At 34.3% G+C, this 13663-nt stretch overlaps 1 protein-coding gene across 1 annotated transcript in view; it reads left to right on the forward strand.

Moving 5' to 3' along the window:
* LOC134856101 (acetylcholine receptor non-alpha chain-like) overlaps positions 1-10075 on the forward strand; it is a 41514-nt gene extending 31439 nt beyond the window's left edge. The window contains exons 2-3 of the mRNA XM_063872469.1: positions 7707-7891; positions 8226-10075. Coding sequence (XP_063728539.1) covers positions 7707-7891; positions 8226-9809 — 1769 coding nt within the window. The 3' untranslated portion in view covers positions 9810-10075. The remainder of the gene's footprint in view (positions 1-7706; positions 7892-8225) is intronic.
* Positions 10076-13663: the final 3588 nt, after the last annotated feature.

The following is a 13663-nucleotide window of genomic DNA, read 5'->3' on the forward strand; positions in this document are numbered from 1 at the left end:
TTGCAGATTCCGGAACTACATTTTCTTGTGCAAACCACAACAAAACAAGTGTGCTGACAAATTTTACGTTACAAGTATTTGTACACGGAATCCACGAGAAATTTCGCAAGTGGAATTCACATACATATTGGAACATGTTTCAAGAATTTTCCCTGGAATCCAGGAACTTGTAGAAACCAAATTGCGCACATATTCAGTGCACAGTTTGGCCTCTTAATGTTGGCTAATTTATTTTTAATTTAGCCTAAGGTGCCGAAAATCCGGTAAAAAAGGAGTGCACAAAAAGTCACTGATGTTTTTGAAAAAGTCATTGAGTCGCGATTCAATGTTTTTTTTTGAAAACCTCAACAGGAAGCTGAAACAGGAGACTGGTCGGAAGTAACTCAGTTTTCCTGCATCCTCTGAGTTGCTCATTAAATATATCTTAGTCGTCATTAAAATTTGAATCCAGTAAAAGTCCAGATTCAACAATTTTAATTTATAATTAATCCTTTTTTAAGAACCCCCAATCTGGAATATTGTCATTAGACAGTTTATGTGTCTTAAGACGTCTCTGGTGTAAGAAAAAGATTATTTAAAACGGATGATGCATTACCACCGATATCAAATGTTCTACGATCCTTTAATAGAATTATTGAGACGAATTGCCTGCGGCCGAATTTCCTGAACGCAGAAATTGTTTTGCCAAAAGTTTTTAAATAAGTTAATAAGAAGTGAAAGAATCATATGATCGATATGCGTGCTCTCAAAATTTGAATCCATCGGAACACTTTTTTCATTTGATTTCTCATTGATGGCAAGTCCTTGAACTTTCTATATCGAGTCTGATTGACACGAGCACATTTGATATCTACGACATATGGCAGTGTTATTTCTAAGTTTACTGCCAGTTGATTTTTCGATATAGCTGTATATTGCTGCTAGTTTTCCAATTACTATGACAAAAAAAACTGTCTGGTCTTTTTTTGTTATCAATACTTAATCAATTGCACTAAAACTTCTGAGGATGGAAGACAAAATTCACTGAAACGGAAAAAAGAATATGGCATAAAAATGAACACGTGGCGGTGAAATGTCTGCAAAACGATTTTTTTTTCAAGGATAGCGCTGTATAATCTATAGGCTTACTTTCACATAGAAAGTTTTAATAAAATTCATTTGTCAATTTGAAAAACAGCATTTTTAACAAATGTCTTTCAAACATAAGAATTGAAAATGATACGATGATTTTAAACCATATGATGATTTTAAATCTCAATTTTCATAAAAATGTCGTTGAAAATATTGAAAACATTAATTTTTGGAAGGAAAAAAATTCTGGCGCCTTTTGTGTGAGAGTCTGAGACGCTAATTTGAGACTAGGAACTACTCATTGACAATTTTTTTTTAATTTTGAAAACTAAGCCTGTATATATTTTAAGCAATAATATACCGGCTTAATTGAGAAAATGGGTCTTGAAAAATCGGTAATTCAGTTTAAAAAACTCAGGTCAATAATTCAGACCAATTATTCTCGAAATTGAAACAATTTCAAAAAATATATATATTTGGTCGAATCACTTCTGAAACTATTTAATTGAGAGGGTAACAACTAATTGTTCGACTATCGAAGAAAGCATGAACATTTATGAGTGAGACGGTTTTTTGGTTTTTTGTAGCATCGAAAAAAAATTGTGGTCTGGAGCGCAAATGTAAGAAAAAATGCAAATACTTGTGATATCATTCGTGAAATTGCAGGGATTTGCAAATAGCTAATTTTTCCAATATCGAATAACTGACATGCGATATAGTGCGATCTGAAGCACGGATAAGGTGAAGGTTGATTTGCCCCAAATTGAGCTGAAGCTAGTCAATTAATCATTTTATCAGGATAGGAGAGGCTAAAAACAACCCTTTCTAATTTTTATTTGCGTTTTGCGTATTGAGGGGTAAATGAAGAGAAACACTTCTTTTTTTATTAGTATTTTACCAATTTTTCAAATACTTTCAATAGCTTCAAAATGCAGTCGGAAAAACGAGTGATTTACGCTGATATACGAGTCGAGCAGTCTTGATGCTGCATCTTTAAAAAAAGTGCGAATTTATAATTATTTGGGTGATTTTTAAATTCAGTCAATTGTCGGCTATTCAACAATTCGTTTGTTGAATTTGTTAAACCATCGAAAAAACATTGTTGTCCGGAGCTGAAATACAACAAGACTGCTTCTATCAAGGCGAAACCCTGAATGTTCCGACTGCTAACTAAAATCTATGGAGCAGTGATATCCTGAAAAAATTGAATGTAGTTAAAATGAATTGAAATTTTTTATATAAAATTTGAGATTGAGATTTTTTGTGAAAACATCCCTACACACGCCCAGAAGCGGATCTAGGATTTTCTGGTGGGGAATTTGCGAGTTTTCAAAAAATTTGTGGACGTTTTTCTTATGTCGACCAAATTGACCTAAAGCAATACAAAGCCCCTGTTTTGGCCAAATTTTCTGCGCTGCAGGCAAAACTTTTGAAAAAAAAAAAAACAAGCCAAAAAAGGCGTTTTAAACATTATATGGAAAAATTTTTGTACACAAATTTGCGTTTTTCGGCGCGCGCTCCCCCCTCAAAAATATTAATTAAAAAATTGCGCCAAAGGTGCCTTTAGAAAAATTTTAGGGTCCGTCAACAAAAATGAATATCTCAAAATGGTACAAAGGGGGACCTTTTGGGTCGGCAGGGGGTCGATCCCCTGAAAAGAAGGCGTCCACCCCCCCCCCCCCCCCCCTCACCCTAAATCTGTCCCGAACACGCCATTTAAAAAAAGGAAGTGATAAATTTCGCTCTTAGTAACAAACCACTTATGGCAAATAAGCTTCCTTCGACCAAGTTGAAGCGATTTCTAAGACGGATTAAGTCTCCACTTACGCGTTAATAGCGCGTATTATATCGTGTGTTAATTGTCTCAAATTGGCCAAAATCGCAATCTTTAAACCCCCATAGCTTCACAAAAAACGATCACAGGTGAAAAAAATTTTTAAACTTTAGCTCAGGACAATGAAACCTTTGGAATGATTTAGAATGTTTCGTCAAAAAAGGCTAGTTAAAAAGTCTAAGTTTATCAGAAGGAATAAAAACCAATCCGAGCAGAAATATTCCGTTAATTTTTTTACACAAGTCGGAACTAAAAAAAAACGTTCTTAGTTTTTTAAAAATGTTACGTTGATTCGACAATTGCTAATTTAGCCAATTTGGGACAATAAAAGTGCGATATTTTAGGTTCTTTTAACAACTATAAAACGCGTAAACGGCGGAATAAATCGTTCCAAAATGAATTGAGGCAAATTATTTGGTCTGAATATTAGAATGCGAGACACCCATTGCTGAGAGCCCTCAATATTCCGAATGTCCCCTAATTCATATCTAATAGTTTTCGGGAAAAGAAAATATTGAAAACCGATGAATTTTGGACAAAATCAAAGTGTAAAGTTTTGAGTCGTAAGAAATAAATACGACCAAGTATCTAGCCGCAATTCAATTCGGAACGATTTTGTTGAGGGTTGAGCGGGATAGTTCGCCACGCATTAATAATTCGCGTTACGCTTCCAGCGTTATGAATAAATTCTTCAAAGCGCGCATAAATTAGCCCAGATCATGGCCATGTGGCAATTTTCAAACCCCCAGAACTTTACGAAAAAAAAATTGATGTAAAAAATTTTTGAATTTGAACTCAGGAAGTCTATTTCTTCATAAGAGTATAAACAAAATTTGTTTAAAACTATTAATTCGATCGGCGAAAATTGATTGAATAAAAAACCACACCGAGCATAAATATTCCATTTTTTTTTTCGAAAATCGGAACAATTACGTACTTGTTCCAAGTTCAATTGATGCAAGCTAATTGGTTATGTTGATTGCGTACGATTCGAATTTTTGCATTTGATCTATGATATTTTTCAAATTTTATGGGTTTTTATTATTATCTTCTTTATCATAGCATTTCGATACCGACTACGAGGCAGCCGTAACATGAAAACAATCGGGTCTTGTTCATAGTCTTACGTCGTTGAAAAAAGTGAAGAGCAAAATTAAACATTGACTTTCAAGGGGGTTCCAGTAGCTGTATTTTACACGAGAAGTTAACTGTGGTTCACCGCATGGAGCTGAAGAGCTCTCAAGTTATCCCATTCAAGTTTCGCTGAAAAAATGCGATAACTTTGATTTCAACGAGTATCTATAGCGCTGATTTTCATTGTATCAGCACGTGGTGGAAAAAAGTACAGCCTGCTTTTTGCAGAACTTGTTACAATAATAACTTAATGATAAACCGAGAAGACACACTGCACTAGTAGAGAACATTGCTAATTTTTCATGATTTTATAGTCCATAAGTAACCATTTGGGATAAAAACATGACCATATCGGGCAAGATTAAAGAAATAGATGAAAACTGAACATAGCAACAAAAATGCGACCTATTCCCAAACAAGGTCTAAAAAAGTAACAAATTCTAATAGCAGCAATTCCAAAAATATTGGGAACAGGATGCAGGGGCAGATCTTGGATTTTCTCGGGGGGGGCGGATTTTCAAAAAGATTTCGAAAATTTTGACGACCTTTTTTTATTTTTAGGTCGACCAAATTAATTTCTGAGCTCTCCTAAAGCACTTACAAGACGCTGTTTTGGCCGAATTTTTTGCGCGGCAGCCAAATTTAAAAAGCAGGTCAAAAAAATTGTTTTTGAGCCTTTTTTGAAAAAAATTTGACCAAAAAAAATTGCGTTTTTTTGGTGCGCTCCCCCTTAAAATTAGTATATATAGGCTTCTTTAGAAAAATTTTAGTGTCGGTCGGCCAAAAATGGATTTTTTAGAAAGTACCATAGGGGGACCCTTTGGATCGGCAGGGGGTCGAGAAAAGCGTCCACCTCCCCCCCCCCCCTAAATCCGCCCCTGACAGGTTGGTCACCATTAGATTTAGGGGGGGGCGATGGGGGCGGACGCTCTCTCTTGAGGGATTTGACCGCCTGCCGACCCAACAGGTCCCCCTTTGTACTATTTCGAGATATCCATTTTTGGCTGATGGATCCTAAAATTATTTAAAGGCGCTTTTGGTGCCAATATATACTAATTTTGAGGAGGGAGCGCGCGTTCGTTGTTATATTCAGTGTTTTTCACATGAATTTTTTAAAAAAGATTAAAATTAACACCATAAGTAAACTAAGAATTTCAAAAAAATAATAAAAGTATATTGCAAGATACTAAGTAACATTGGGGTGTAGTTTTAGAATACTTGTCTTCAATAGTTTCATTCTAAGTTACATCACAATTTTTTACATTTTAGAATAGTTAAATTTGCGTATAACCCAACTTCACCTGGATAGACCATAAAGGTTTGTCATGCAACTGAATGCAAAGATCATTCTTCATTGCAAATTGAAAAGTCTTCAGACAAAGATATTAATCAGATTAAGTGATAGTGCTGTTGAGACTTTAATTTAAGAAAATTTTTCCTATTTTGCAAAAACCTTTTCCGAAAAAATCTAGCTCAAGTTCAATGAAATTGTTACAAAAAGAAATTCGAAAGTTATAAGTTTATTACTTTTGCAGAAGTAGCTGGAATGACTTTTACGAGGAAAAAGCTAGTCACAAGATTTCACAAACAAATACAAGACTGCTCGAATCAGGGCGAGGTCCTGAATGTTCCGACTGCCTCTGAAGGTCTATGGAGCAGTAAAAACATGAAAAAAATAAATTCAATAAATGAAAATGAATATTTTTTAATTTGAGGTTTTTTGTAAAATTCATCCCGCACACGCCATTTAAAGTAAAAAGAGATAGATTTCGCTCCTAGTAACAATTTAATTATAGCAAATAAGCTTTCTAAGACGGATTCAAACTCGCGCGTTAATTGTCCCAAATTGGCCAAAATGGTAATAATTTAATCCTCATAACTTTACAAAAAAAATCATCACAGGTGGAATATTTCTCAAATTTAAGCTCAGGACAACAAGACCTTTTGAATGATATGAAAAATTTTTGTCAAAATGGCTAGTTAAAAAGTCGAAATTTGTCTGAAGAAAAAAAACTCACTCCGAGCACAAATATTCCGTTACTTTCGTTACGAAAGTCGGAACAAGAATGAAAAAACAAGCCAAACAATTTCATACTATGAAGCTTGTGTGACTAGCAGTTTTTTTTTCAAAAAACCCAAAAATGGTAAAAAGAACTATTAGTTTTTTTAGTCGCAAAAAATTTTCTAGGCACAAACAAATGAAGTTTGCATTGCAAGTTTGGATTTTTGTCGATAATGTAGTCAAGGCACAAGTTTTTTGCCCAAATAGCAGCCAGAATTTTTTGAGTTTTGTTTTTATATAGTGAAATAAGTTTTAAGATTTGCTGAAAAAACATGAAGCATTTTGAAAAAACTGAAATTTTTGAAGAAGATTTTTAATTAGACAACAAATGTTACAAATTATTAATGTAGGTATGTATGAAATTAAATTTTAAAAAACATGGTGAATCTCTAAATACTATTTAAAAAACGAACTCGAACTGCGTGGATGGAGTTATCAGACAATTTTTTGGACCTGCTGATTCAGAAGCGGGAACTGTAATGACCAGCGTTTTTGTCAACCCGGGTAGAATAGGTTGTTAGATTTTATGCATGGTAATATCCCGAGTTGACCTCCATTGACCTGAAAAGGTATTCAAACAATTCTTTTTTTTCTATACAAAAAAGTTTCGTCTTGGAAATTTCTTTAAAAAGACAGAAAAAAGAAGTTTACTGAGCCGATATAAAATAAAACGAATCTACCTGTCGTTTGACATAAAAATTGATGCGTTGTAGAAAAAAGTTTAATTACAGAGTTTTTCGTGAACTTAGATTTGAAAACTTTTTTCAATCACATGGACTAATTAAATAATATTTCAAAGTTTCTTTTAAAAAACAGGAATTGTCTTTATGAAAAGCGAACGAATCGTCTAATCGTTATTGAGAAAGTATTAATAGCTGTTCATGAAGCTATTAAACTTCGTGCTGGATTGCAAACCCCGCCAATTTATGGGTAAGATAAAAAAAAATCCATTGAAAAAAGTTTGCGCTGCGAAAAAGTAAGAACATAGAATCGAAGCATTCGCACTTCAAAAGATTTTAAAACGTCGGCTTGAGTAAACTTTTTTATCCTTTCAATGTATCGGCCTCTTAACAGGTCAACACCCCTCAAAATGTACCAAGTGGAACTTTGGTTATAATTTGCTAATATATATTGATGAATCCCATATTTGGCAATGCAAGCATACATTCCTTTTAATGTAAGCAAGTCCGCAAAGAAAAAACCAGAGAACCATTTTCTTTCTACACTCGCATTCAAATTTAGTACTTTGGCGCCTACAGAGTTATTTAAAGTTTCTCATGCAGAATTTTGTCGTAAAATAAGGCCAAAGAGGAAAACTCCTCTTTGGAAAATTTTGACAACCAGAATTGAGGGGTGAGTTAGTCGCCCCGATTATCTTGCCACGCTATCCTGACTCAAAAATTAGATGAACGAAAAACTTATTTGAAGGCTAAAAAACTTACAAATTAGGTTATCAGCAGGTTCTATGGTACTCTCTCTAAAGAGTGGCGTACCAGTTCCAAATTTTTCCATCGTCCAAAAATAAAACGAAAGACTGCTTGTTTCAAGCAAACGGCACATCTACGCTATTAAAAATTTCTCAATAATAAAAAAAGCATTTTTTAGCTGAAAACATCAATAGCCCGTCCGATCTCGAGCTGGTGTCCCGCTGTCCCGAGTGCTACTTGGAGCAAAACTTGTTCGAGAACAAATCCAAATTGCACCCCCCTCGGGGTCCTGGAGGGTCGGTCTTGAAGTTGAGCTGTTCCATCGTCATCAAGGAACTCATGGACATGAGTGTCAAAGAAGAGGTATGAGAAAAAGCAGAACTGAAATATAAGTTTGTTCTCCATTTTATTTTGTTAGTCAGCATGTACATTTAATGGCTTTAGCATAATTGTTTACCAAAAAAATACCGTTTATTTGGTCTGGAAAATTTCAATTATGTAAGCCTTCTGTAAGCCCTCTTGAAAGTATCCAATCCTGCATTTTCTGCTAAACTTAATTTTTCTGCCAATTTTCAAAAGTCAGGATAACGGTCAAAAACAATTACGACATAAACTTTACATTTATAGATATTTAAAATGTAGATCAAGTTGCAGCAATATTTTGTTTCTAGAACTAAAATAGTTTGGTTGTATAAAGGTGCTGCACGTTATGGCCTGGATCCGACTCATTTGGTGGGATGTCCACACCACCTGGGATCCCGAAGTTTACGGGATCCGGGAGATCCGACTGCCTCCAAGAGACCTCTGGGTTCCCGACATGATGCTAGGAAACTCCATCACTACCTTCGAAATCTACGAAGAAGACACTAACTTGCCGATCATCATTGGATTTGACGGGTTCCGTTACTGGAGTATACCTTCGATCATCAAAACTAAATGCAAAGCGGATGTCGTTTATTTCCCTTTTGACTTTCAAGTATGTCGTATTCAAATGGGATCCTGGACCTACCACAACAAGATGCTAAACGTTGATCTTTCACAGTTTGAAACTGGCCTGGAAGGTTATGTAGGAAATATTGAATGGGAAATTGTTTATGTAGATTCAAAAGCAGTCACAAAGCCACCCTTAACGAATCATCCGCTCTACCCAAACGAGACTCTTTATTACAAAGACATTATTTACAGTTTAGTTCTGAAAAGGAAACCCTACTTCTACGTGCATAGTCTGATAGTACCATCTTTATTGCTCGCTTGGCTTGGCTCGGTTATTTTTCTGCTTCCGAACGAATGTGGCGAGAAGTTAAGTTTTGCGACGACTCTGTTCCTCGCTTTGTACGTCAATCAAGTCGTCGTCTCCGAATTTCTCCCGCCGTCGGCCGATTCTTATCCCTTAATCGCCAAGTTCTACACACTGATAAGCGTAATGCTGGGCACTTCGATCTTTTTTACAGCGTCTACCCTCATGTTACACTTTCGGCTTTTGCCTACGATGCCACAAGAGTCGACCTTGGTGTATAAGTTTTTACATCAGCTTGAAAAACTGGGAAAGTTCTCATTTTTTGTGAGCTTGAAATGTAACCCATGTTTTGGAGGTGAAAATCGAACTTTTGACTTTTCGTCGAAAGGTCCGATTTTGTCAAATAAACACGAAAATAGGACTGTAAATGGAAACTTAACAATAAACGACTACATAGTATATAACGACCCGTATCGAGACTCAAAAAGTGAACATAAAATGTATACAAAACGAACAATGACGACAAGCAAAGTCGATAACCAACGAGGTCAAGTTTTGCTCACTCCAAAACTACTCGGTAATCACGCCGAAAACAACAATGACGTGAAATATGTTCAAGTTCACGGCAACAGTAGTTTGCCGTCTAAAGTGCAATCGGATTTTGAAGTTAACCAAAGTCTGAGCCCTCAAATGACAAGAAACACTGAAAAAATTACTGAAAGCTCCCATGAACTCCCAGCCAAAAAGGTGCCGAGAAAAAATGCTGTAGAACAGAAAGTCATCACGAGTTGTTCACCAGTTGTCGATGACAGTTTGCAAAAAATAGTGAGCAAATTGGAAATTATCGCAAAAGACGACTCGGCGGAAATAGCTCTGAAAAGATGGCGACTTATAGCCGCGGGTTTTGACCGAATTTTATTTTTAATTTACGTTCTGCAGCTGAGCGCCGTTTCTTTGTATTTCGGGGTGCTCATTTGGAACACAGAACTGCTTGTAGACGAAAGCGAAATCCAAGCAGCTTTGAACGCTAGTGAACTCAGATGAGAAATGCGCATGTGATCAAAACATTGCCAGTGGTAACCAAATTCCAGGTCATTAAGTTTTAAATTCTTTCAAAATCGCAAGCTAGATGTCCTCGGATTTAAAGCCATCTGGATGCTTTTATAGATATTCATTTAAATAGTCGTCTATCATTTAATTAATGCGAATGTTCTTATCAGTTTTTTGTCTGACACGTAGCAGTTATTTTCTCCATGAATGTGACTAAAAACCAAGAGGGTGTAAAAAATACATTGTATTCCCGTTTTGATCTTCTAATACGTAGTTTTTATCTAATACATAATATTGACATTTTTTACCTTCTTAACTTAGCTAAATTGAGAACCTACTGCAAATTAAACCTGTGCCAATTTCTATAACGTGAAATTAAGAGATCTGTGATAGGAACCCTACCAAAAGGGACGACCAATCTGACAAAAAAAGAAACATCAAACAACTCCGAAGTACTTAGATTAAAGAACTGATTAGTTTGACGTAAGGGGTTCATTGAGCTATTTTTTAAAAGTATAAGTTGAAACGCCGCAAATGCAACTGGTTTCCAGTCCTCTTAATCTACTTGAAGACGCAAAACGGTTTTGAACTCCACTTCAACAATTTTGAAGCATACGACTAGTGCAGACCTTCCCTATTTAGGAAAACTAGTTTTTTTCTCAGAGTGTAATAAAATATCAAATCTCGATTGAAATTTAATATTTTGAAAATATTTTTGCTCGCTTGGTTTGTAAAGATTTTTGTTTTGATTAGTTTTATGAACAATTAGTAATTTTTATGAAAATACTCCCATCATTTAGATTTAAACAAATTTGTTGGAGATGGAATTTCAATAAGTTGACCAAAACTGTTGGAACCTTCAACATGCAAACCCTCCGCACTCTTAATTTGGAATTTCGTTATTGCTATATCGAAGTAAGCTTGAGATATAGCAATAATGTCTAACAATATGTCTTGCTACGGTGCATGCTAAATTTGCTTTTACAAAATACGCAACAAAATCTTCAAATGCAAGAACTGGTCTGACATTTTCAGTTACTGAAGCTAGCAGGCAAATGAAAGTATAAGAAAATTAAATGCACGATTTTGCCAATTTAGTTTTTTGCCATAAGAAATTAGAATTAAGGACTGATTAGTTTGACGCAAAACTTTCCTTGCGCCAAAATGTTTAAAATGTTAACTTGAAACGTCTCAAACGCAAAGGGTTTCAGGAAAGTTTCAGAAAATTAGATGCATAATTTTCCTATTTTATTCTTTTGTTTTTTCTTGCTTTTCCATCTCAATTTGACAGCTGGCTTGGAAATTTTTGCAGCAATCAAAAAATATTAAAACAAAACGCTTACAAAAAAAAGAAAAATTCAGAAAAAATTCCTCAGATATGTTTCTAGATCATTAACCACTATGAACAAAAAGTCAGCGCTATAGAACTTTATCTTCCTTTTTGGAAGCAACAAAAAGAGATTTAAGTTTATTGGCAAAAATACTGGTATTTGAGATAAAATCAGGGACAGCTTGATAGCGTCTGACAAGCTTTGTACGACCTAAAAACTAAAAATGATTGATTAAGAAGAAAAAAGATTGTTAGAGTGAAAGAGATCAATTTTTGTTGAATGAAGAAACCTTACTGTTGCAGCTAGATAATATTTTGCAGGCTTTTTTGGTTTTAAATTCTGATTTTTTTGATGAACAGTCGGAAGAAATAGTTTGACCTACACCAAATCGTTTATAATCCAATGAAAGGGTCGACCAACGATCAGCTATACTAAAACAGAATTTCAATGTGCAAAGAACCGCAATCCCATTGGAAACATTAACGTTTGCTACTGAAAAAATTGAGCTTTATTAGACAAAACCGATGATGCGCTTTTCATGTATGAATAACTTCGCAATTTCCAAAAAAAATTCTTTTTTTTTTCAATTCTAAACAGTTCTAAAACAATTTAAATCAGAGCTGAGTTTGACGGAATTTTTTCGATTGTTGATTTACTCATATCTTACAAAATATTACGCTTTCAAAAAACTTTTCCATAGTAATGTTTGGAAAATGTTAGCTTGTCAAAACATGGGAGAGTTAAAGAGCAAATGAATACAATAATTTTCCAGTAGTCAATCATTTTCCATTAACTTCTACTATAAAATTAAATTATTTTCCAATGTTTATTTTTCAATGTTTAAACAATCAGAGCAACGCGTCTCAACAAAAAAACTTATTTCACTCACGAAAAACTATTGATAGCACAAACCAATGAATTCTCAACGAGTTTTTGCTGGTTTATTTTGAATTGAAAGATAAAACACGTATCAGTACAACCAACTTCATCTTCTTGAGCAGTGCGGATGAAAAAATGAACCAATTTTTTTTTTATTTATTTAACTAAAAAAGCAATATAAAAAATGGAGATTAAGTTTAAAAAAAGGAACACAAAAATGAAGGATCTATTTAAAAATGCCGCTTTCAGTAAAGGGGGAAATTGTAAGCTAGACGCACCTGGCGAATTCTCGACCAATCAGAATACAGAATAACTCGAACTTTAAGGCTTAGACTATAGTGCTAATTTACTACTTTTCTTAGCACTTACTTAGGGTAGCAGTTATTTAGTAGATAATAAAAAATGGGCAATTGATAAGTAGATCCAAAAAAACAGTAGGTTTGAAAAACAAGAAGACTGCTCGTATCAGTGCGAAGCCCCGAATGTTTCGGCTGCCTTTTAAGTTTTATGGAGCAGTAATAACAATAAAAAAAATTAAATGTAATAAAAAAAAATGAAAATTTCTTTTGTAAAATTTGAAATGTTTATGAAAATCATCAACCCACAGACCATATAAATTACAAAATGATAGATTTCGCTCCTTAAAAAAATCAATTATGGTAAATAAGCTTCCTTCAACTAATTTGGAGCGATTTCTAAGACGGTATAAAACTCCGCTTATGCGTTAATAGCGCGAAATATGTTGCGCGTTAATTGTCTCAAATTGGCCAAATCGACAATCTTTAAACCCCTATATTTTTTCGACAAATAATCACAGATTAAATATCTTATCAATTTTAAGCTCAAAACAACAATACCTTTCGTATGATAAAAAAAATCCTTAAAAAGTCGAAACTTGTCTGAAGAAAAAAAACCCACCCGAGCAACAATGTTCCGTTACTTTTGTATCGAAAGTCGGAACAATAAGGTCGCGATTTTTGAAATCAGCTATTTAATTTTGATATTAATATGACAAAAAAGGGATAAATAAAAAAACTCAAATAGCAAATCAAATAGATTCTCGATAAGGTACTAAAAATTGCTATGAAAAATTTTATGGCGCTATTTGTTGAAATGCGAACGAAGTAAATGAAAATTTCCAGAAGTTCCATGGGAAAGCAACGTTTCATATACACATTTTTCTATTGCTGTAAATAGAGTTCCACCAATAGTTTTTAGTTTTTTCCACAAGAAGAAGTTGTCGGAACTAGACCCTTTGTTATTATGATGACAAAACCAGAACTTTTAATATACTTCAAGAGCGGCAAATCAGCTTATATAAACTTCTAATAAGCCTATTCATCATGAGGCTTATAATAGAACTTCAAATTAAAACATTTTTAAAAATTTTGTTCTAATACTGTTGAAAACATATTTTTAGCACTGCATGCTTACGGTCAAAAATAGAACCAGGAAAACAAATCACTGTTTAGCCGCTTAATCTGTAAAAAATATCCCAAAAATTGCTCAATAAGTAAATTCAAACAAATGCCGCCGCTCACACTCCAAATGTTCTCAAAAACTATCAAATCGACAAAAAAAACTACATGTTATTGTTTATGTATACTAAAATTCCTTCCATAGCTAATTGTTCTGCAG

The sequence above is a fragment of the Symsagittifera roscoffensis genome, chromosome 1, assembly GCF_963678635.1.
Source record: "Symsagittifera roscoffensis chromosome 1, txSymRosc1.1, whole genome shotgun sequence".
Lineage (NCBI taxonomy): Eukaryota > Metazoa > Xenacoelomorpha > Acoela > Convolutidae > Symsagittifera > Symsagittifera roscoffensis.